The 24,655-nt window shown below is 42.2% G+C and overlaps 1 protein-coding gene across 2 annotated transcripts in view; it reads right to left on the bottom strand.

Moving 5' to 3' along the window:
- Positions 1–21,858, bottom strand: part of FGD5 (FYVE, RhoGEF and PH domain containing 5) — a 76,850-nt gene extending 54,992 nt beyond the window's left edge. For both annotated transcript variants that reach the window (XR_004061103.1, XM_030956707.1), the window contains exons 1-2: positions 21,718–21,858; positions 11,361–14,301 (exon numbers count right to left, since the gene is read on the bottom strand). Coding sequence is in view for 1 of the 2 variants with exons in the window: in XM_030956707.1 (XP_030812567.1) it covers positions 11,361–14,301; positions 21,718–21,730 (2,954 nt within the window). In the remaining variant the exon portion in view is untranslated. The remainder of the gene's footprint in view (positions 1–11,360; positions 14,302–21,717) is intronic.
- Between the last annotated feature and the right edge of the window lie 2,797 nt (positions 21,859–24,655).

The following is a 24,655-nucleotide window of genomic DNA, read 5'->3' on the forward strand; positions in this document are numbered from 1 at the left end:
AGAGTAGTGTTTTCATTCTTACGGCCAAGCTGAGATGCAGAAATCTATCTGGAACTATTTAATAGTCATGCTTGCTAGTATTGCTGCTTTCTGCTGGCAGTGAGGGTTCTTGAGTTGCAGCCTGTCAGTGGCTTTCAGGCAGCCAAGTTGATGATTTCTGCACAAAGGCACACACTGGAGAAGAACAGCAATAATGAAAGATTTAAGCAGTACTACTAGCCCAAAGAATTAGAATTCATAAAAACATTGCAGATAGACAATTTAGAAAAAGATCTGCATCAATCATCGTGTGGGAGTTTTGCAAATGGAGCCAAGCAGAACCAAGGCACATTTGTCACACACAAACCTGGCCCTGGAGACGTTCTGTGTTGGTGGACAGTTCTGCTATCTAACAAGAATAATAAACAGGTTTAAAATTTTATATAGGTAAGAATCTGATCCAGATATGTTTCATACCTGCACAAGGAGCTTATTGACTATAGTGAGCTACACAGAACTAGAATATCTTTACAAGTCCTCTTCCTTAGTGAATGTAGGTCCGTACACTACAGCAGTTGCTCTGTACTTTTGCACAAATAGTCCTGAAACTCAGAGTAGAACCAGGATTACATTGTTGCTTCTGGAATCTAGTCTGGATGAGATGTGATTAGGTGTCAGTTAGGCAAATGTGATCATCATAGCAGCAAATGGATGCAACTCATTATAATCCTTTCAGAATATCCAGTTTAACATAATTGTAAGTGATAATAGTTGTGAAAACTCAAAGGAGGATGCCAGCTCGGGAACTGTGTCGGTGAAACACAAACACAAAATTCAACTTGAATCAATCATCATTTGCTGCAGACAGACTTTTTAGTGACCTGTTTATTAAAAGAAATTTGAATTCTTGGTATCTGATTCCAAAAGACATAAGAACTGGTGGACAACAGAGGCGTTGGTTTTTGTGGTAGAGAACACTGCCTTTTTTAAAACCTTTTTAGAGTGGCATTGGGAAAAGACTTAAAATTAGTATTCCTAGAGCCATTTAGACTACAGAGAAAATGATACTACCAATGCAGGTAATGACAGTTTTCAGGGGTTTTTTTCTTTCTTTTCAAAAAAAGCATAATTTTTTCTAAATTTAGGAAAAGTAGAAGTAACAGAGCACCAGTACTTTACAAAGTCTGAATCTGCTATGACAGACAAAATACTAATTTCTTACAAATAGTACCTTGTTTAGAAGTGAAGTTACAATCACCTTGTACAATAATGAGTCCTAATACAAGAATTATCTCTAAGCATTGTTATAGTATTACTGAATTAAATTTCATTCATGCATAAGTAGAATAACAGTTGGTTACACACACAGCAGAATAAGGGCAGAACAGGGAATTTCAAAACTGGTATTAGGAATGGGAGGACACCCTTGGTTTGTAATTGCCATTTCCAAAATGGAAATGACACTTGTAATGTATGGCTTTAAGAGATCCCTTTCAATGCAGTAACAACATCTGTCTCTCAGATCCTGCAGTAGAAGAATGCCCAAGAGGGCAGAATGTAGAATGCAAAACTCTGATTACTGCAAAGTCTGAAGGGTTAGCTCAGTTCATACGGAACTTGACCAGGAGACCACTGTCTTTCTTTGCTGCAACATCTGAGGTGTAAGAATTTATTTTTGTACCTGAAAAGGTACATTATTTCAGATGTTCTAGAAATGAAACAGGACTGTGTCCATTTTTGGGTCTTGTGACCAAAACCTGTAGGTATTTCCTTCTCCCCGTGGCTGGTGTTTTAGGCATTGGGTTGTGAGAAACTCATAATCTAATTACCACTGCTGACTGATTCAAAGCCATCACTCAAAGTGATCTGGAAAAGTAGACCTGTGAGAAGCAGAGACGAGGTTTTCTATATCTTAGGCTACAGAATATAGCAGTTCCTTAAATTCTGTCAAAACAGATGTATGCTTCACATACAATTCTTTTGTGAATGTTTCCCTTTTGGAAAATGTTTCAGCTCATTCTAATTTCAGGTTCTAGCACAAATCATAAAGGCAGTCAAATCACAAATTGCTGTTCACATCCTCAGATGTACAAATGTACCCCACACGAGTATCTGGCATAGTATCATTTATCATCCAGATTGCATTTCACTTTTCCAACTATGACACATTTACTAATGTCCTTCTGACTATGAGTCCTGGATCCTCTTAGAAAAAGATGATATATTTCACAAAATGAAGCTGTTAACATGGCACATATCATAGACTGGCGATTAGGGATATGTTCCTGATTATTATTACTTTGTTTATTTTTTGGCAGTGTAATTTAGACACTAAAACTTGATACCAGAGTCTTTATGTTCTCTTTTCATTTTGTTGCCAGTTCATTATTCCATACTTCCCATGGAAAATACTCACAGTAAGTTCAACATAATGAACACCATTCTGCCCTGCAGGACTCTTAAGATGGAAGGCGAGTTGTTATTTCCCTGTACTACCAGGATCAATTGCTTTATCAACACCATGCAGCCTGGGGACAAACCAGGGAAAAATGCAGTGAAGCTAGGATCAAGTGAACTCAGTTTTCTTGCATTTCAGAGATTCACCCAGTTGTTAAAACAGTACTTCCAGAAGGAGAGAAACAGAGCTTAACTGCCAATCTGTAGGGCTGAAGCAAAGTGCTCTCCTCTAAGAGGTTGGGTTCACTTCCCAGATTAAAATTAGAGTTTGCCATACTTTTTGGCTGAGTTTTTTTTAAATTGGAAAATCAGCTTTGGAATGATTAAAAATGACATAGATTTGTAATATTTGACTGGGATGAATCCATTAAATACTTCTGGCCCCTCTCCCAAATAATTGTGGAAAATCAAAACCATCTTAATTCTGCAATTCAAAAATATGGCTTAGTTCAGAATTTACTTCAGTATCTATTTTTTTTTTTTTTACTCGCAAATGAAACAATCAGAAAAATGTTATGAACTACAGAATTCCTTTATTTTGTTGGGGCTTTTTTCTCAGACTTTTCAATTAGGCATGCATATTTTATCTCTCTTTTAGCCACTGAAGCGTTTTTTCTTAAAACTGCAATCAAATGGCAATATAAATTACTTGTCCAGACAACTTAATATATGTCACTCTCGCTGAGTCCCTTTGCCCTGGATGTACTCACTGTGATGTAGTTTTATCTCACTGCCTTGTCTGGATTTTTTTATGGCTAGCAATGTGAAAGTAGAAAGAGTGAAGGAAAGATTTTGAGGTGCCCAGTTTTACCTCACATACTGCCCTTTTCTACTTAAGGACCAGAAGATTTGACTTCAAAGTTGTGTTGTACTGTATGCAGTCCATTACTTCTGTAGACATGTGTGTTAAGGAAGAATCTTTTCTGAGTTCTTCTAGCCAACTCTCAGAACTAAGAATGCAGACTGAGACCTGAAATGTAAGAGGATAAGAAACTCTCATCAGAAACACCGAACTAGCTATCCTTGATGAGGTCCACCTGCCCTGAGGGCCCATCAGGGGGATGCAGTGGGTTAATATCCAAGTTTAGTGAACATATTCAAGGCATAAGGACAAACTACCAAGAGACTGAAGAGGTACTTAATTTGGGACAGCTGAGAATAGCTGGATGGAGACTGTACAGCAGACATATGCAACTATCTCTTGTCTCAGTTCATCAGTACCTAGCTGTATTTCTTTTGAGAAAAAGAAGTTTGAGTATCCCTGTGATACTGATAAAGCTGGGGTAGCATGAGTCAGAGCACCAAAAGGTGCTCACTAACAATAGGTCTAAATCTGTTTGCTCTAGGCTTTTAATGGATAGCATGTAATTAATCCAACCAATTACTCAAGTGAAAGGATCCTTTTATAAGCTCTTTAAGAGGGTTCTTGGCAAAACAAACAGTGCCTCTTAAATATGTTCTTCCATCCATTAACTCTAATTGGTCGATTAAAGTAAAATTAATTGTTGTGTGCCACGGAACACCACATTTTTAGAGGGAGTTTTAAAATTAACCCCTCTTTGGGTCCTGTAAAAGAAGAATTCTTGTAGAATAATTAAAAATGTGTTGTGCACTATAAATAACTTTGCTGGGTGGCAAAACAAAACATAAAATACTAGACTGGATTTGCATTTAAAATGCTATAGCATTCTGTTGCTTTTGCTACAAATCTAATCTAGAGATATACCCCATGTCATGGAGCAGTGGATTCTGGAAAGGCTACAGCATTCTAATGTGCAATCTCTCCTTCAATAAATCTTAGTGAGGCTCCTAGTAGGGGTGGGAGAGGAGAAAGCTAGGCACAGAACAAGGCATGCAATAACATGCCATGTTATTGACAGTAAAAGGTCTGACCATTACAAATATTTCATCACCCTGTCTGCAGCACATGCTTTCTTTCTGCATGGTGCTAGCATTACTTAAATCACACCAATATCACTTCTGGCTCCGTAATCATCATCCAGGACAATTCTGCACAGCAGACTCTCTCCTCTTGTCTAATCCCACTGAAATGTATTTCTGGTTCATTTAATGAAAACAGTGAAGACAGAGAAGTCAACCCAGGCATAAAAGCCCTCAGGACATGAAGAGGGCGATGTGTACACATTCCTTCTTTTCTGCACCGTAATTTGATAATTAAAATAGCCATCACAATGGAGTCCATCTACTAATAAAGCCAACATCTGCTGAGGTTTTTGGGCCATTTCCTGGGAGGTATATGAGACTGTGATTTCTCATAAACAAAGCCAGGGTGAGATCTAGCACGTCGTGTCTGAGTAGCGGCAGTTCTCTGAGGCTGTGCTATGTATAAAGGATGGTGATATGCAAAGCAAAGCTGTGCTGGGGAGCACACTGGCTTTCTCATGACCTGTACTGTCCCTACACATCTGCATTCCCAACATGAACCAAGACAAACAGCTCCACAGATATGAGGAAACAGGACAGCAATCACGGAGTTGCTGGAAAATTGATACCTGCTTGTAGGCAATGTATTAAAATCTTTCATTCTTTGGTATTAATATGACATTACTGATACTGTCTAGAGACACTTCTCAGAGGTGCTTCTTAGAAAAACTCTGCCATCCAAGAGCACTTAATATTTTCTGTCTCTAATGCCTGACAATGCAAGGTGAAGCATGCCCCATTGCCCAGCAGCAAAGGGTTATCTCCAGCAGACTGTTCCCTGTCTATGAGCAGCTTGAAGTTTTGCATTAACCACTGTCACCTTCAAATTCCCTGCTGCAATTCAGACAATACTCAAGTAAACAGAAATAAAAACGTGACTCATGGCAGAGCTGGCTGCAGCTGTTGTCAAGATTTTCAATAGGTTGTGCATGGCCTGAAGTCAAGTATAGTACTGGGATCCCTTATTCTGCAATCACCTTACAAAGCTTTTTTCAGGTTTATGCTGCAAAATTCAAGAAGTGGTGAATGCTCATGAGATTTTATTTTTTATCCTATTCACCAGATGACAAGTGACAATGTCTCTTTTCCTTGTCTCTAGGCTCAGACCCTGATCCTTCTTCCCTCTGTGACAGCATTTTTATGGGACTTTCTCCCATCTATAAGATCTAGAGCACAGCATGTTTCACACTGACATTTAAAAAAAACAAACCAAAAAACTATGTAGAGATTTTTATGAGTGATTTTTTAAAAAATTATGTTTCTTTTAGAAACCTCTCACAATGCTCATGATCACTTTGGTTCTCTTCAGCTAAATGATTGTCAGCAAAATTCCTTACAATTGACTCGTACAGGTCTTTAAAGGAGCTAAGCTCCATTAGTAGACCACTACCTCCATAATAAACATTAATATATCACCAGCCCTGAGAAATGCTAGACCTACAAAACCAAAATTCTGTCTCTTGTAAAGCTTCTCATCAATGCTATGCATGCATGCTAGCTTAGTGTAGTCACAGAGCAGGGATTTAAGAAGTAGAGATCTAGGAACTGAGTGGAATCAGCAGCTAGAATTTGTTTTCCGGTGAAAGCAAGAAAAAGAAAGGATGAGAAAATCTTTCCCAAATCAACTATCTAAAATCTATGCTGATTCTGTAGCTCAAAGCCTGCTTTGTGGAGATTTGCCTCCAGTATAGATATAGCTTGCTTCTATTACAAATGCAGGGTAATGTCAGCAACATTGTTATTATCATACATAGCAGTGAGCCAATAGACAGCTTGAACTGCGTTGAACATGTGTTATCTTGTTTGGATATCCTCTGTACTGAGCAGCTCTAGCTAGGACAAGCAGAAAAAACAAAGCATGAGTTGATTTTATCTTCTTGACAAAATTCTCCTTGAGTTTTACCATAAACAGGAAAGTGTGGTAACCGAACTGCTCATTGGGATGAGAAGTCTTGATACGGTCAGCATATGGGCAGGTGTTGTACAGGTCAAAAACAGCTAACAAACTGTGTGTCTTTTTTCTGCCCATGTTTTCTATAAAATGTCAGAAACATCTGGAAATTTGGTGTTGCTTCTCCTTTTACAACTCCTCCTTGTATATGAGGTTACTTTGATTATCTAGAAGCAACTAGAATGCGTCCCACTCATTTGCTCTTTGTTGGGACAGAAACAACCGTAGCCTTACGGTTTTCTTTGGGCCTGAGTTCACCTGAATTAACTGTCATAGGAAGGGGCAGGTTGCATCTGTATAAAAAACAATCAGGTGCTTTAGCTGTACCTATTGCTTCAGCTGCACTTTTTATCCAAGGAGTGAAAGGCTCCAGGAGCTTCTAGTGGCCATCCTCCGTGCCCATCTGATGCAATAGGAGTTCAGGAAAGGTGGGTGAGTTTCCAGACAGAGATCTTGAGGGCACAGGAACAGACTGTCCCTCTGTGCCGAAAGATGATTCGACGAGTTAAATGCCCAGCTTGGATGAGCAAGGAGGTTTTGAAGGAACTTAAGAATAAAAGGAGGATGTATCATCTTTGGAAGGAGGGTCAGGTCTCTCAGGAAGTATATAAGGGGGCTGCTAGAGCATGTAGGAAAAAAATTAGGGAGGCCAAAGCTCGGTTTGAACTTAAAATGGCGACTTCTGTAAAGTTTAATAAAAAATGTTTCTACAAATATATTAATGGTAAAAGGAAGGGTAAGACCAACCTTTGTTCTTTACTGGATGAGGGAGGGAACTTAGTAACTGCAGATGAGGAGAAGGCAGAAGTACTTAATGCCTTCTTTGCCTCACTCTTTAGTGGGAAGATGGCTTGTCCCCAGGACAACTGTCCTCTTGGGTTGGTTGACGGTGCCAGGGAACAGAACGGTCCCCCCATTATCCAAGAGGAGGGAGTCAGAGAACTGCTGAGCCACTTGAATGTTCATAAATCTATGGGACCAGATGAGATTCATTCCAGGGTGATGAGAGAGCTGGCAGGTGAGCTTGCAAAGCTACTCTCCATCATTTACCAACAGTATTGTCTCACTGGCGAGGTTCCAGATGACTGGAAGCTGCCCAATGTGACGCCCATTTACAACAAGGGTGGGAAGGAGGATCCTAGTAATTATAGACTGGTCAGCCTGACCTCAGTATCTAGCAAAATAATGGAGCAATTTATACTGACTGTCATCATGCACCATCTACAGGATGGCCAGGGTATCAGACCCAGCCAGCAGGGGTTTAGGAGGGGTAGGTCGTGTTTGACCAACCTGGTCTCCTTTTATGACCAGGTGACTCCCCTGGTGGATGAGGGAAAGGCTGTGGATGTTGTCTATTTGGACTTCAGCAAGGCCTTTGACACTGTCTCCCACAGCACACTCCTGGAAAAGCTGCAGCCCATGTCTGGGACAGGAGCACTCTGCGCTGGGTTCAGAACTGGCTGGATGGCCGGGCCCAGAGAGTGATGGTGAACGGCGCTGCATCCAGCTGGCAGCCAGGCACCAGTGGTGCCCCTCAGGGGTCTGTGCTGGGGCCAGTTCTGTTCAATATTTTTACTGATGACATGGATGAGGGGATTGAGTCTTTCTTTAGTAAATTTGCAGATGACACAGAACTGGGAGCATGTGTCAATCTATTGGAAGGTAGGATGGCTCTGCAGAGAGACCTGGACGGTTGGATAGATGGGCAGAGACTAACAACATGAAGTTTAATAAGTCCATGTGCCAAGTCCTGCATTTTGGCCACAATAACCCTCTGCAGCGTTACAGGCTGGGGACGGTGTGGCTGGACAGTGCCCAGGCAGAAAGGGACCTGGGGGTGCTGGTCGACAGCCAACAGAACACGAGCCAGCAGTATGCCCCAGTGGCCAAGAAGGCCAACGGCTCCTGGCTTGTATCAGGAATAGCGTGGCCAGCAGGAGCAGGGATGTCATCCTTCCCCTGTAGTCAGCACTGGTGAGGCCAAACCTTGAGTGCTGTGCCCAGTTCTGGCCCCTCGGTTTGGGAAGGACATTGAGACACTTGAGCGCATCCAGAGGAGGGCAACAAGGCTGGTGAGGGGTTTGGAACACAAACCCTGTGAGGAAAGGCTGAGGGAACTGGGGTTGTTTAGCCTGGAGAAAAGGAGACTTAGAGGCGACCTTGTCACTCTCTACAACTTCCTCAAGGGTAGTTGTAGTCAGGTGGGGGTCAGTCTCTTTCTCCACGCAGCAACTGACAGAACGAGAGGTCACAGTCTCAAGCTGCATCAAGGGAAATTTAGGCTGGATATTAGGAAAAGGTTTTTACAGAAAGTGTGATAAAGTACTGGAATGGCCCGCCCGGGGAGGTGGTGAAGTCCACCACCATCCCTGGATGTGTTTAAAAAAAGACTGCATGTGGCACTGGGTGCCATGGTTTAGTTGAGGTGTCAGGGAATGGGTTGGACTCAATGATCATGAAGGTCTCTTCCAACCCTGTGATTCTGTAATACTACAACTGTATTTCTCAGAGCTGATTAAAATCTTGGTATTGCTGTTAGGATTCTCCTGATGACTGCATAACAGCACATTTCAAATGTATGTCCTTTTAAGCAAGAAACTTAAACAGTGAATCTTCTCATCAGAGAGTTTCTGTGAAGTCCCCTCTTGCCCTGCTGTTCCCCAGTCATACACACTATGGAAGGTTCCTGGTTTATATTAATCTTTTATAACACTAACGGTCTGTTCTCTGAAGTGTGATAGAAGAGTTGAACTTGGTTATTAATCAAAAATATAGCAACTCCATAAGGTAAACCAGATGTTAAAGCAGATGTTTAACACAAGTGCTCTACAGGTGAATGCACAAAAAAGAAGTTCATGGGCTCAAAAACCATGTATTGCAAGGGTTTAATCCAGCACACTTGTACTCTCCAACAGTTGAAAAAAGCCCCTGGATATGAGCAAGCTGCAGTTCAAAGAAATTTTTTATGCCATTTTGGTAGAGGTATGTTTGATAGATATTCTTACTAGAAATCTTAAATCCATGGCAAGGCATTTTAGGCCAAACTACTTTAGCAGCAAATAAAACATCCATGTCCATACATAATGTATGCATGTGTAAATAGGTGCACCTACTTGTACAATTTACTTTGCTTTACAATTAGGCCATACACTGTTTCTTCAAGTCTGTTATGCCACTGCATGTGTATGTACATGGGATGTGTATTTACATTTCATCAAAGCTTTTCAGGCATGTCTTTGTCCAAAACATGCTGACAAAATATAGCAAATAATAGCTATCTCAGCAGTAATTATGTCTGCCTGGTGCTCTTCCCCTCCACCCTGGTTATCTTAATAAAGGAGCTGTACAGGAGCCTAGCCTTCATTTCACCCCCAGTGCCAAAAACTAGATGCACAACAAGCAGCAGGCTGAAGATTATGTTCATGCCTTGACCTCGAGACTTCCTGAACCAGTTTGGATTGGCTCTCCCTTTGAAACTACAGGCTTTCACAGGAAGTTCATAAATGGGACCAAGTCACAGCAATTGACGTAGTCCTAGTATTTTTAACTTGGTCCTTCAAGAACTACCTACAACGGGTGGTGTTTCATGGATACAAAGAGCTGTCCGGCCTTTTCAAAAGCAAATGTCAGTGTGCTGGGTAAAATGCAAACCACTGAAAGCAAGTGAGTAATGTAGCTTTTGCTGCTCTGCGGATGTGGTGGTGTGTGCTGTGAAGCTGCACTGCACTCCACCATGACCCTGTGTCAGCATCACTAGAGCTCCTAATACTGCAGGCAGCCATTGTCTCCAAAGAGCTAAACCACAGGCCTGTGTTCCACACCCCTCAGCTTCAGGCGCATTTGGATCCACTGCTTAAGCCTTAATGCAATCTCTTTTCCCATGTCTCACTCACTACCCCACATCATTTGTGTCTTAGAAATGGTTTGCAAGACTCATTCAGAGGCATTACAGAAAAGTTCTTTTACTCCCTAAATCCAAAGTACCCTAAGAGGGGTTTGTGAAATGCCTATGGTTTGTTCTATCCACAATGACAAGAGAGACGAGCAGAAAAAATAAATGTTGCAAAGAAACACGAATATTAAATCTTTTACAGAATGATGGATGCAAATGGGCATGAAAACCTTATTTCTAAGATTATCTTTTTCATACAGCTCTAACAAAATGCAACAGCATTAAAGACGTTCCGTTTCATTCATTTGCTTTGCACCTTGTTATCTCATTACCTGTTAAACACAAACTGAATAGAAAACACTCTTCTTATTTACATCTCTGCATTCCACTGATTGTATGCTATAATTTGACAGCAAGTTCAAATTCAAAGGTGATGAATGCATTGCTCCTACGTTCCTTTGAAAAAGACATTTTCATGTTTGCAAATAACCTGATGGAATGGGGTGAAAGGTTGTTATTAATGTTAGCAGTGCATATGATTTCAGAACTATTTAATTCATTTATAATTTAGCAGCTCTGTCCAAGGGCCATGATGGCCCTTAAAGCAACTTCTAAAATTCAGTGTCTAGTCTGATTAGTTCATGATTTGGGATTTTCTGGTCTATATTTAACTGATGGACGTTGAAACATAAATTATGTATATATTATTGTTTTGAGAAATTTACAGGAATTAAAAAAAGAAGCAGGGCCCCTTCCAGCATATAGGCTCTCTTTTCATTCAGTCAAAAAGTCAGAAACCTTTCTTAGTGAAGAACAAAGCAAATTCTCTCCATTTCCTCTGCCAGCCACAAAAATTAGATCCACTGGATAAACCAAATATTTTTGAATATTCTTTGGTTTCTGCCTGCAAATCATAGGATCCAGATCCAGTATTCATTTACAAAGTAAGGAGTTAATTTGATGTCTTTTATTTTTTTCACTGATAAAAAAGTGTATTCTTCCCATCTTTCTTGTAAGCATTTCCTGAGAGGGGTGTAAGTCAGCCAACATGGAGAATCTGCCTAGGATACCTAGGAGGGAAGGCCTTGCTTGTTTGGCCAAGGCTAGCAGGTCTTACATAATAATTTATTACAGTACCTTTCTGTTTCCTGGTCTGTGGTTTGCTGCTTGTTTTCAAAGCCAGTGAAGCTGCTCATATCCACATAGCCATCATTCTCATTAGCAGCAGATAATGCCCTGCTGGGATCTTCAAAAAACTCAGTGAAAGTTCCTGCTCTGGTGGATCTCCGAGGAGGAATTTGTATGTTTTCATAGTCAGAACTCATAGCAGGAATGTTCTCATAGTCAGATGTGTCAGCATTGGGAAAAGAAATAGACCTAGGTTTCGTTAATGGCAGTGGCATGAAAGGAGGTCTGGACCGGTCCTCAAAGGACTCCACCCTTGACACACTCCTGCTGAAGGACTTGGGTGTTCCTTTTCTTTTACCATCCTTATAGAAAAGAAGAGCTGAGGGAGACTCAGATGCACGGAGCTTACCCACATGCGATTTTAGTTGAGGTGAACTACTTAGGCTCCTTCCTTCCAGCTCCATCAGCCTAGGAGGCCCATGATAGCTGGACTCTGATGAGGACCTTGAAGAAGAAACATTAACATCTACGTGAACTTTATTCTCACTTTTCTTCTTGAACTTTAGAGTAAGAAACCTCTTAAAAGAAGACTTCTTTTTCTTGGAATACTTAGTAGGTGAGTCGTTCTCTATCAAAAGGGAAGGTGAACTTTTAGTGATTGGCTTTTTGGTGATGTAGGCAAGTTCAAACGGAGGTGGTATATCAACAACGGAGGATGGAGTAGATATGCCACATGATGAGAGATGATTTTGCTGGGAAAAACTACCTGAGGAACCATTGACACAAGGCAAGGACAAGTTATCTTCTGTCCTTTTTATTCTAACACCATCCAGTACACAGACATCACTTTCTCTGTAAACAGAGATAGGTATCTCTCTCCCTTCAACAGAATAAGATCGAGGATATAAAAGAAAGCGTCTCGACTTGGTTGGTAAAGCCCTGTTGGCTTCCACTGGTTTTCCTTCCAATGAAAAGGAATTATTGCTCAAGTCTTCTGTCCCACAGCCATTTCGGGAAGAGGGTAAATCAGTTTCAGGTCCAGTTTCTTCTGGAACAGTTTCTGGGACATAGCCTGGCATTCTCCCAGAGAGAGATCGTGTTCTAGTGACAATACTTTTACGATCAATGGGCAGCAAGTTGTTTTCACCATCCATGCCTAATTCACTCTTTTTACTGTGATTTGCTCCTAAATCAGTCTGCACATCATGGACAATTTCATTTTCTTCAGGAAGCACATAAGGATCATCTAGGGAATCACTGCTAGTTTCTCTTTCCTCCAATTCATCAGTCACAATGACCACTTCAGGGACTGCTAGATTTTCATGCAAAACACGTTTGGTCCCACATTCTACATTAATTCTGCCATGCTTACAGATTTCTAAGTTGTCCTCAAGTGGGACCTCTTCAGGCGAACTTGGGACACTTTTGGTGAGGCTGTTTGCTTCCACCTCATTGTCTCTGAGTTGAAACTCATCTGACTTAGAGGCTTCCACAGTATTTTCATTATCCTCTTCAACGGTTAGAGCTTCTACCTCTGGCTCCATCCCTGGACTACAAGGTAGACTATCAGAAATCATGCCATCTTCATGCAGAGAGGCTTCTTCTGTTTGAAGATTCTCAACTGAATGTTCCACAGGTATTTCCTTGCGACATTCATTCTCACAAGGTGCAATCTGACACCCGTCATCCATATTCTCTGCATTCATAGTTTCTTCTTCCTCTTTCCCAGAGACGTTGCTTGCTTCACAGGCTACCTCTGATGTCTTCTCACTTTTCCTCTCAGTGATCTGGCAGCCATCACTGGCATTTCCTGTGTTTGTATTATTGTGCTCATTTGGGTCTACTTCCACCTCTTCAGCTGCTTCTTGATGGGTGAACTCTGCTAAACCGTTTTTGGCACCGCATTCATCTCCACACAGTTCTAAGTCAGGACCTGTTTCTTCACTGGCATCCTCAGGCAGCATGTCAGGGTTTGCACAGTCATAATTTTCTAAGCCCCCTTCCATGTTCAAATCGAGCTCTGCATGCACACTGCGGTCATCATTTTGTGCTAGACACCCATCTGCCATTTCTAAAATCTCAGGCAGTTCCTCCTCTTGCCCTACCTTCTCACAAGCTGGGATTGATTCATCTGCAGGCAGTGGCATTGCAATGGTATCTCTACAAGTATCATCCGTTACCTTCTCATCTCTATTCAAAATGTTATCACTGTGAGTCTCACAATCACTACTGTTCTTGACCAGTTCCAGGTTGTAAGAAGTTTCTTGCCTGTTTTTGGTTTCAGTACAATCACCTACAAAATCTTCATCTTCATCTACATTCTTGGTAGCATTGTTATCCCTATCTGGGGCATCTAATGACTCCTCACAAAGTGCTTTGGACTGGTCACAGTCTCTGGATGACTCCTCAGAGTCTGGTTCCCTTGGTTCAGCAGTATCTGAAGAGTTACAGTGCTCATCTCCGAAGACTTCTCGATTACTGGTATTCTCATCACTAGCAATGTTATCCTCTTCCTTCTCTACCTTTTCTGGAGTTTCTGAGACTTCATTTTCCACAGAGGAATCTAGGTTTTGATCATGCTCATGCTCCAAATCATTAGAGTCTTTGCTGGGCAGCTGAGCTTCAGGAACTACAATGTATTCATTATCTGCCTCAGATCCTAGGCAATCAGCATTGCATTGGTTTCCTTCACACAGTTCTCCACCAAGACACAGCAGTTTCCCATTTGCACATTTATTTAAATTATTGTTGTTAGAAACACTGGATTTGCCCTCCGTGTCAGCTGAGAATTTTGGCTTGGGAGCAATAGGTGGTTTCGGACCCCTAGACACAGAGTTCGGGTGATGAAGAATATCAGCTCTTGGCAGTGAAGGAGAAAATTTGGCGACAGGCGCTGGAGAAAGATGACCAATAATCTTTGGTTTTGGTGCTAATGGTGGTTTTGAGATTTCTGGAGAAAAGAGACAAAAGTCATGTCAGTCATCTTGGTTTCTTATTAAAGTCAGCAGAATATATCCTGCAATACACTTTATCAGTGACTTGTAATGCAGAAGCAGTCCAGCCAACAAAAAGCTGAAAAGAGAACCGAAGGAGCAAAGCATATGGATTGTCCCTCCATGTGACACTGTAGCTAATCCAGCGAGCATACTTTAAGGTCACATCTGAACTGAACTAGATGCAGCCCTAACACACTTGGGGAAAGATGTACAGCTACAGAGCCAAGGACATATCACACTTCAACCCAAAACGTGAAGACAGTTACTGGTTTAAACTCAAGTTATGTTTTCAGTGTACAGCTTATTCAGCTCTTTAGTCAGAAGATCCTCCATTACTCCTGTAAATGCCAGGATCCCTTGCAGGTGCAAACTTCTCTAAACATCAAAATGTACTTTAAATGTATTTATGTAAATACATTTATTGTTATGTATTTAACATAAGGCCAGCCTTGTATTTCTACTGGTAGTGCTGACACATATGTAGGGGAAATCAAGCAGACTGGCAATAAACTAGATTGAAGCTATGTGGATTAAATTGTATCTATATCACCATTTTACCCAGTAGCTTGCCTGCCACAGTCATTTCCAGCTGTCTTGGTCCTGAAATTATTATTCTTCAAAAACTAAATGAAATGCTGAAAGACTGCATAAATAGGCAGCAATAGGGATCCTCCCTGGTGCGATTTTTTATGAGATAAAATACGTAGTGTGAAGAAGCCAGCATAACAAATGGTTACAGATGGTAAGAAGTAGGGAGAAGTGGTTTCCTCCTATTGCTGTTTCCTGGCCATCAATAGATAATTACATAGTTAAGCAATCAGAAATCTCTAATTATAATTTTAATTTACACATTCTGGTAGAAAAAAGAGAGCTCTCCATTGTAAAGAAAAGCACAGGACAAACTATTTCATCATTACAAAGATAGAAACAATTCTTCGTGGATAATCTTCATGCACAACACACAAGAAATAACAGAACAGCACCTCAAAAGACAAAAACTGGGACTCTGTTCCTATGTGAAATCCTATCCAAAATCATGGTACGAGCTTCAGAAAGTGTAGCTACTGTGCTGTTGCATTTAGAGCATTTTGAAATGCAGACTTTAGATACGTAGAAGTGCAGACAGTTAGAACTGAGCTGTGCACTGTACTGAGAATAAAGGAATACTGAATGCAAACTGCTTGAAAAAGATTCTCTGATTGTCCCGATATTTGGTGGCATAGTACTTTTCTTATTGTTATCCTAGTATAATTGGAGTAATTTGTACTGAAATAATACTGGCCTATTTGTTTGGTTATACTCTGGGAGACATAAAAGGCTGTTTCTTCTGATCTTCTTAACCTTCCTGAAATTTCTTCTGATACACAGAAAGAAGCTGACAATTTGGCATTCTGATGTAATCAGAAAACAGTCTTTCTAGAGTTATGAGACACCAGAGAGATTTTCTCTAAGTTAAAAACTGAATCAGTGATCTCAGCCCAGAAGGAATGAAAAATCTGGTATAAGCAGGTGCCTTATTGCATATACCGCTTAAGAGTTATTCTCTATCTGGAGTTTTATCCTATCCAGCTGCATGTGGGAGACTTAACTCATGAAAAAAGAGAGTGTGTATTCACCAGTCTGCAGTTACTGTGGTGTTTCACAGTATCCACTGCTGGTTTAGGCTGCTTGGTGTCTGTCTAATCACAAATTGGGTAACTCGTTTTTCCCCGTCCACTAAATCAGAAGCTTTACATGCTGAATACTCCACCTTTGCTGAAGTTACATTGCTTCTTTTGCAGGCAGCAGTTGAAGGCTGTAGAGTACTGGAGACTCTTGCCAGTTAAAAACAGGGAGGCAACAGAAGCGGGTTTAGTATCTTGTAAGCCTGGTGCCGCAGCGAGAGCTACCCTTTACATTTTTAAATTAGTTACTGAAATCATGGAACATCCTAAACTAACTTTCTGGTAGTAAAATGAATGAATTTGTTATTAGCTAAAACTGAGTCTTTACACCTTTACCACCATAATAAAACATTTTCAGGACTAACTCCAAGAAAAAACCCATCATACTGGAGGTACTACACCACTTTCTGCAGTGCCTAGCCTTTCCTAGGAACACATATCCTAGAGTAGGATACAAATATTAGTCTGTTCCTGGAATGTGACAAAACTTGAAGTTTCTCCATTCTCATCCTTGTTCTTTTCAGAGAGTGTCTGTACCAAAACAGTGAATAATGAGGAAAAGACTGGACTTTAGAGAGTGCTGGGACCTTCCAAGCTTTGTCGTATAAACAAATTTGAAAAAATAATGAAAAAAAATATTGAAAATAATGACAGGAACTCATTTCCTTTAAGTAAAATAACCATGGAGACATCCACTTAAAAGAAATGCAACTTAAACAATTACCCACTTTCCCTCCAGTGATAATTTTCTACTGCAAAAGGATCAAATAATCTAGAGTTTTTCCTTCTGGTACCTTCAGTAACACTGCTATTGGAAGATAACTTATGGTAATGGACCCTGTTCACAGTATGATAATAGGCATTGTCATGTTCCTCTCCTACCCATTTGTGCCAGCTACTGGTCACTACTGTTTCCTTACATAGTTTTTTTCCTAACTGCTTTGTCCATTGATCTTGCCTTTCGTGAGTCTCCTTAAACAATTTTCCTTTTTCTTTGGTGGCAGTGTGAGGAAGAGGTAACAGGAGGAATGCAAGTGTTTGTTTAAAAAATAACCCAAACAAAAGAAACCACAGCTTCTTGCCTTTTATCACAATTTCATTCTGCTTCAATTTCTGCTTCCTTTGCTGTCTGAGCCACTTGAAAGGTTCTGGCTGTAACTTCTAAATGCAACATTGCACCATAAGTAATGTGTATGCTCCCAAATAATTCTGCATGTTTATTTTAGGATGTATTTTATGTTGGAGGGAGACACACCCACCTTGTGCTTAAAAGGAAACTCTTGGGGAATACAAATTCCTTTAGCCTGCTCCTCCCCTTATTGTTCAGTGCTTCCTTGTACTGACAAGGACCGCTTCCTCTCCTTGCCCACCTTCCTTCAGGCAACCCTGCATAATTCTATTCCTGCCACGATCCATATGAAATTAAATTACATTAGTCTCCTCCCATCCAAGTTTCTAAGCAGTCAACAGCAGTCTAGCAGGTCACCTGGTATAGCTCTCCTGGAATAGCAAGCAACCCATGCAGCCTTCACTGTTGAAGTGTTTCTTTGAAACAGTATACATTTTGTAGTATGGGATTACCAGAAATACCGCAACTACCCACTTTCAAATAATTTCAAATTTAGGATTTCAAATTTAGCCTAGAATTTAATTAGGGTTTATAAGGGACCATACCTACAAAACACCACCACTGAGAACTAACTAAACACTGAGGTTTCACATTTGCCTGGATATACTGTAGATGTGTCCCAGGGCCATGGTCTCTGCTAGCGGCTCAAGAAAGTACATAGCTCCAGAGTGCATATACTGGTTCCAGCCTTGACTGGTGCTACAATCCAGTTCAGGCTTCTTTTTCTTTTCATGCTGAAAGTAGCTTTTTCTGACCAACGAACTTTTGTGGACCTGTGCTTCCTCCATGCCTTTGGCACTAATTCAACTCAGACATTTGTTAAAATGGCAAAGGCACTGAGGACAGAGGGCAGAAATGCATTGTTCAGGGATTTGCAGAGCTTTTGGGTGGAAGTGACAGGGCAGGTGAAGGGACAATACTGCAACAGTGGGATGGGACTGCGCCAAACTGGGAATCCTGGTAGAAACCAAGTCTTGTCTGCCACTGCTTCTGCCCAGGAAGAAGGGATTGAAATCCACAGATAGAAAGTGTCTGAGCAATAGGAGGTAGAGGGAGACTATCCAGACAAGAACACGAGAAAGTCCTGTTCAGCTCTGATCAGGAGCTTTATAATTTCACATAGCTATATCAGAATGAAGTTAAAACTGATTTTCTAGAAGATTTTGATCTAAAGTCAGCAAAAGGCAGACTATACATCTTAGTATTAACCTATTTTAATCCTGTAATTAATTGCTGATTTAAAAAATGAAGCCCTTATTTCCATTTAGCGCTGCCTTGCTTCTATTTCTAGCACTTAATATTGCTTCTTCCATTGAAACATTCCATTTATTATTGTTTCTTCCATATTATTAATTGTGCAATATTTGATGCAGAAATAGTTCTCTTTGTTTTACAGCACATAAATGCACCATTTATTTCACACTACTGGAGAAAAGTCTGAGATTACAAAGATTACATAAGAAGTGGAAACAGTTGCATGGGAGTCACTTGAAATGGAAAACGTATTCAGACTAGGATTTTCAAATTATATAGGACTGCAAGTCTTCCTATTAAGTGGGGTTCCAGTCCAGATTCACGTACTAGTTTGACTTGAACAGGTATTAGATATTTACATGGCTTTTGCGAATGTGGACTTCAGGAACTTGAAATAAGAGGTCAAAATCAGCAGGCCCCTAAATGCCTCAGATATTTATGAAAATGGTATTTAGTGTTCTTTGTAAGTCTGATAGTTTTGAGAAGTATCTATCTTATTAGTATATGTTCTTGTGATCAAAGGTACTCTGCATATAGCAAGAGGACTCCATAGTGTGAAGGATAGACCTATAGTCACTAGTAACTGTCCCAACAATTCCCATAGGAATTTTATAATCTTAAAAGTCATAGCTGCAATATTAACAGCTGGGCTGTCAAAGCCCACCCCACTCTGCTGCTATGTACAGTTACAGGAACACATCCTCTGTGATCAGATCAGTGCATTATGATGCTGGGATATCAAATCAATACCTTACAAATTTCTGTTACTATACAACTTTACTGCAGTCATCTATAAATATAATACAACAGCATAATATTCCACAATGAAACAGTGTTGGAGAAGGGGAAAAAAGTCAAAAGGCAATAAAATCAGGAAAGGGTATGTTTCAATACCAAAACCAACTTGATCCTAAAAATTCTCCCGTGTTTTCACTGTCTCTAGCAGACTGTACATATAAGTCTTGCTGGTGGGCTTAGCAACAAAAAACCACATGTACATGACAAATAATCTTGGTTCTAAACTACTACCATACATTTCTTTTTAATGTAATTGTAAGCGTTTGCGATGTTACCAGTTTGGCTCTGTTTTCACAACAGGAACTTAACACTGAGGCAGACAACCTGTTGTTTCACATATTGCTTCCAGGGAGCCAAAGAAGATGGTTAAAATTCTCTGACAGGTCCATACAGCATTTTTTCCTATATCACTTTCAGTAGCAGCTGAAAGAATAGACAGTCTGCTTATATCTCTGAACAATCTGGAGTCTAATGTCTGTACACTTTTCATTTGACATCATTTCACCACCTGGCAAAAAAATTACTAGAGGCTAGAAGGTCCTATATATGAAGCTGGTCTGGTCTCTTGTCTCTTACCACAGATTTCCTGTGGCCTTGGGTAGATTGCTTCATCTTTTCATATCAGTTTTGCATCTCTGAGGATAATCCATATCTCCCTTCCTGTTCTCAGTCTGTCATTATTTTAAGTTCTGTGGGATTAAGGCTGCCATATATGCCTGCACATATGACTCTACTTACTCGTGCTATGCATTACTTACTATAATACAATGATAACCTAATGCTGGTGCCCAAGTTGTACCAGTTAATAAATATCCCTCTCCTTCAGATTCAGTAGGAAGTTCTGCTTTGCACTGATGGGGGAGACATTCCTTGCATTGTGCGAACATACAAAACAAAGGCTGAGAAGGGATATGAGCACTCTATAAATACAACCTGGAGGTAAACACCAGAAGAGGAAAAGAACTATTTTTAAGCAAAAGGACAATGTAATCACAAGAATAAATGGTGTTGAATCTGGTCTGGAAATCAGGAGTAGCAGGAGAGCTACCTGAAAAGTTTTTGTTTAGGATATAATTGGAGGAATTATTAAAAGCAGTAATAACAATGGGTGCCGTTTTTGATAATGAAGGCAGTCCCACTCGGTCCTACATTCCTCAAAACTAATAAAGTTTAGTGGATACATCTAATATTCCTTACCCTGCACTTCCACTGACAACAGGAGTAGATTAGAGCTGGTCTGTTTTAAATAATGGAGAGATGAAGAAAGACAGGTAGGAGCATCATTGCTGAAGTTATTTTTGGACGGCTTCATTTTCAAATGAGTTTGTTTCCTGGGAGGGACAGAATCCAGACCAGGATCAGAAAATAGAATGGAACTATCACCAGATTTTAGGACTACTAGAGGAAGAAGAACCTTTTTGCTTTAAATTCAGAGGAGTGATATAACACATTGATACAACAGTGGAGTGCTGGATTTGACAGAAAATAACTTCCAATCCTATGTTACTATGCTTTGGCAAACAATGAATCATAGTTTCCCAACACAGAACAGCTGTAGGGCAAGGTATCTAGCGGTAAAATCTCTGGGCTTCAGGATGTACCCATACCTTGCAAGCGAGGTGCCCAGCAGTATTTACCTGGAGCAAGCAATTACAATGGAAATTTTTAGGGCTAACAAAGAAGATCTGTTGCTCTTCATCTTTAATTCTAGAAAGAGCTTTAAATTTTTCTAAATAATTCTAGTTAGCAATAATTGTTTCCTATATTGTTATGCTTTCCACACACATGCCTCATCCCTGAAAATTGGAAATTCTTGGGGAACAGTTTAAAGTTTGCCCCAATTTTCCAGTGGCTTCTTTTTTCTGTTTCAACTGTTGAATGCCTGTTCCCTTATTCTGTCTCTTTCACCGTCCCAGTTTCCATCAAGGAAAAATCTGAAAAGTTAACAGAAAGGAGGAGGAAGGGTTTGGGTTTGTCTTAGAGAGCAAATTCTGCAAAAAACATCACCTTCTCCCAAAAATATACTCTTGGAAAGAAACTCACAGCAGATTTTCTAGGAACTTCGTGAGGTTGAGTGTATCCAAGGGAGTAGTGGGCGCACAGCCGTGTCCCTTAGCCTCGCCGGTCTGCCAGCCTGGTTGTCCCCGGAGCACCTAACCTCGCCCGCCCTTGATCCTTCAATGGCTGGGCAAGCAATGGGACACTCACAACCTCGGGGAGCCACTGAGCACCTGCTGGATTGCGGGGAAAAGGAGGGCCGGCCCTGGACGGAGGGTGCCGGGGGAGAGGTGCCAGCCCCAGCGGCACGGCCCAGAACCTGCCGGCCCCGAAGGAGGGATGCCGGGACGAAGGGGGACGCGAGCCCCGGAGGAGCTGTGCCTGGGCAGGGGGTCTATCCTGGTGATAGGATGTGCCGGCCCGAGGGAAGGAGGGAGCCGAAGGAAGGAAGCCCGCCCGGCGTTTGCCGGCCCCGGGGAAAAGATGCCCAGAAGCAGAGACCCTTCCCGGCGGGCCCGCGCACTTACCGGCGTTGTTCATCTTCCACCCCAACTTCGCTCGCCGGCTGCTCCGGGCGCTCAGCGCATGGCTCCGGGGGCCCCGCCGCCCTCGCCCCTCGAGGCCGCGCCCGGCCCGACAGCCCCTGCGGGGGCACGGGAGCGCAGCGGGACGGCCGGACGCGGACGGCGGGCTGGGCGGGTGGCGGTGCCGGCCGGGGGCGGTCAGCGCCGCGCGCCTCCGCCCTGCCCCGCGCGCGGCCCGTCGGGGGCGGTGGCGGCGCCGGGGCCCCGCACGGCCGGCGGCGCGCGGGGCCGGACCGGGCGGGGCAGGACCGACTGCGTGCAGGCAGCGCCCGCCGCAGGGCGACTCCGGGGGTCCCCGTGGGGAGTGGAGGACATGGATGCGGCACGGATGCCCAAGCGCGCGAATATTTAAAGGCGCGGCGGGGTCCTTCGGCCTTCTTTTCGCGTGCCCCACCCTGCCCCGCTTCGTGTCCCCACTCCCTTTCCACCGCCCTTGGTTCCCCTTTGCGCTCTACATGGTCACTTTCAGCCCCTTCTCCATCCCCTCTCCCTCTTTCTCTACTCCCTCCGTATCGCCTGCATCTCCCCCCCTCTCCTTACATCTTTTTCCCTCTCCATCCTTTTCTTCCTGCCCAGTCGTCCTTTCTCTCCATAATTTCCTCCCTTCCATCCCCCTCAATCTATTCATTCACACACACACACACCCCCACTCCATTCCCCTGAGGAAAACGACCGCCCCAGCCTAGGACCCTCCAGAGAACGCGGTTCGGGGAGGCCCCCGCCCCGCCCCAGGCGTTTTTCCCTAACCAGGAGCATCCCTGCAGGGCCGACAGCACCTGCTGCTGGAAGCGGGATCTGAGGATCTCTGCAAGTGCAGAGGAGCCAGGCACGGTCCCTCGCATACAAACCACACTTGCTCAGAGCAGTTTCAGGCAGCTGCAGGATGCTGTCTGCAGCCTTCTCCCATAAGTCAGCATCTGGTCAACGAAGTTAACGCAGGCACCTAGTTTTCGGGCTGGTGGCAGCACTAACACCCAAACAAAATTGGATCGCCCTCTTCCTCTCAATGGAGGCATTATATCGCCTTGCTACGTTTCCCAGTTTGGCTGGTATTGCTCACGCAAGTAAGCACAACTTGGCAGATTCCTCCCCCCCCCCCCCCGGCTAAGAAATCTCAGGAGGGCTGAAGCTGACCTCGAGATTCGCTTCCCTAGTCTGGGACGGACCCTTCCTTCCCGGAGCAGGACGCTTGTTTGCAGCAAGCCCAGAGTTCTGCAAGCCAGCAGAGAGAGGAGAGAAGTGGGGAGAAGTACCACGTTGTACTTGCCCAGTGTCCAAGTAGGGATATGAAGCTGTCAGTTCTCACTTTGACATTTTGAATCCCCCCAGGAACCATGACAATTGCTAACACCATCCAGAGAAACTTAATTTTAAATGCTGTTGTGTTTTTGCAAAGGGCCTAATAACTAACATCATCCTGCTGGCAGCTGCTCTATAGTACTCTTGACCTTTCTTTTTCTTGACCTTTTTCTCATTGTGACTGATGTGGCGCAGGGTGCCTTGCACTGTAGCGCACAGACCTCTCAAGAGAGAAAGCAAGCAGAAATGGGAAATGGGAATGGGAAGTAGAAATGGGAATTCTTTGCATGGGCTTGAGTGTCTCCCACTGAGGCTGGTATCCAGGAATGCTGAGTTTTGATTCTCTAGAGGACCCTGGTTGTCTCACTGTGGCTCTAAGTATGCATTTGCAATGCTGTATGGTTTTGGAGATGGATAAATTCACAGTAGCAGCTCTTTCCTTACTACTCTGACTGACATAAAGGCCTATATAGTCCCTCACAGCATAATGTGTCTGGTCTGTGCCCTGGTGCAGGGAACAAAATGGGTTTCCCTGGTCCACCTATGACCAGCTGTCATGCAAGCTTCTCCCATCTTCATGTATTGGTCCCTGATTTTATTCTTGCCACCTTCAGCCTTGATGTCTGTGTCAAGCAAAATAAATAAGATGTCAATAGAAAGCAGCATGTGAAATAGCTTCAAGAATACAGATTTAAGATCTTGTAAATGCTGGGGAAAAGTTTATGGGACACAATGGAAAAAGAATGCACAATTTTAAAAAATCAAGCACAGTAAGAGTGATTTGGGAAAAATTCCTTGAATATGTTTTCCAGGAGAATGACTTTTTGGTTAAACAGCTGCAAAAAAAAAAAAAAAAAAAAAAAAAAAAACAGTAGGGAAAGGGGCAGCAGGAAGGCAAGAAACAAGTTTTCACAGAATAATTGAGAGTGTTGGCTGCAGAATTTGGGGGAATTTCCAAATAAACTGAAAAACATAGTCTAGACTACAAAGTTTCCTCATACCTAAATACATAGTGGAAGAATGGTTAAATATGTTACTATCTAAACAAAGGCATTGTAAAAGAGATGTTGCAATTAGACTAGATGGTGTTGTAATTAATATAGTATTTCTATAGTGCCCTTCACACAAAATCTTTTTTGGTCTGCTGTAGGACAAAGAACCATGATACTTCATAGGTTTTGAGCCAAACAATTGATTTGTGAAAAATTTCATTTTTCTGTGGAAGTAGCTGAACACTCCAGCAGAAACCTATACTTAAGGACAACGAGAACTTGTCGGGAGTTAAGAACTCCTGTTCCTAACATCATGCCATTAGCTCAAAGCCTGGCTAAGGTGCAGACATTGCCCGAGGTTAATTTTGGGACCTAGCTCTGTACAGGCTGAGTACTTCTCACAAGTTTCTGACTGTCTTTGCTCAAATCTGCTTCCTAATGTGAAGATCATGGTGCCAGGGTACCTCCAAGGGTTATTGACTCCTTTCTTTTGTCAGATCTGATTGGTTTGAACTTTGAACTGATGTGTGGTGGTTAAAAATGTAGCCAATGCACTGCTACAAGATATTGTACTCTTCACCAAGGAATGT

Source organism: Camarhynchus parvulus, chromosome 12 (genome assembly GCF_901933205.1).
Source record: "Camarhynchus parvulus chromosome 12, STF_HiC, whole genome shotgun sequence".
NCBI lineage: Eukaryota > Metazoa > Chordata > Aves > Passeriformes > Thraupidae > Camarhynchus > Camarhynchus parvulus.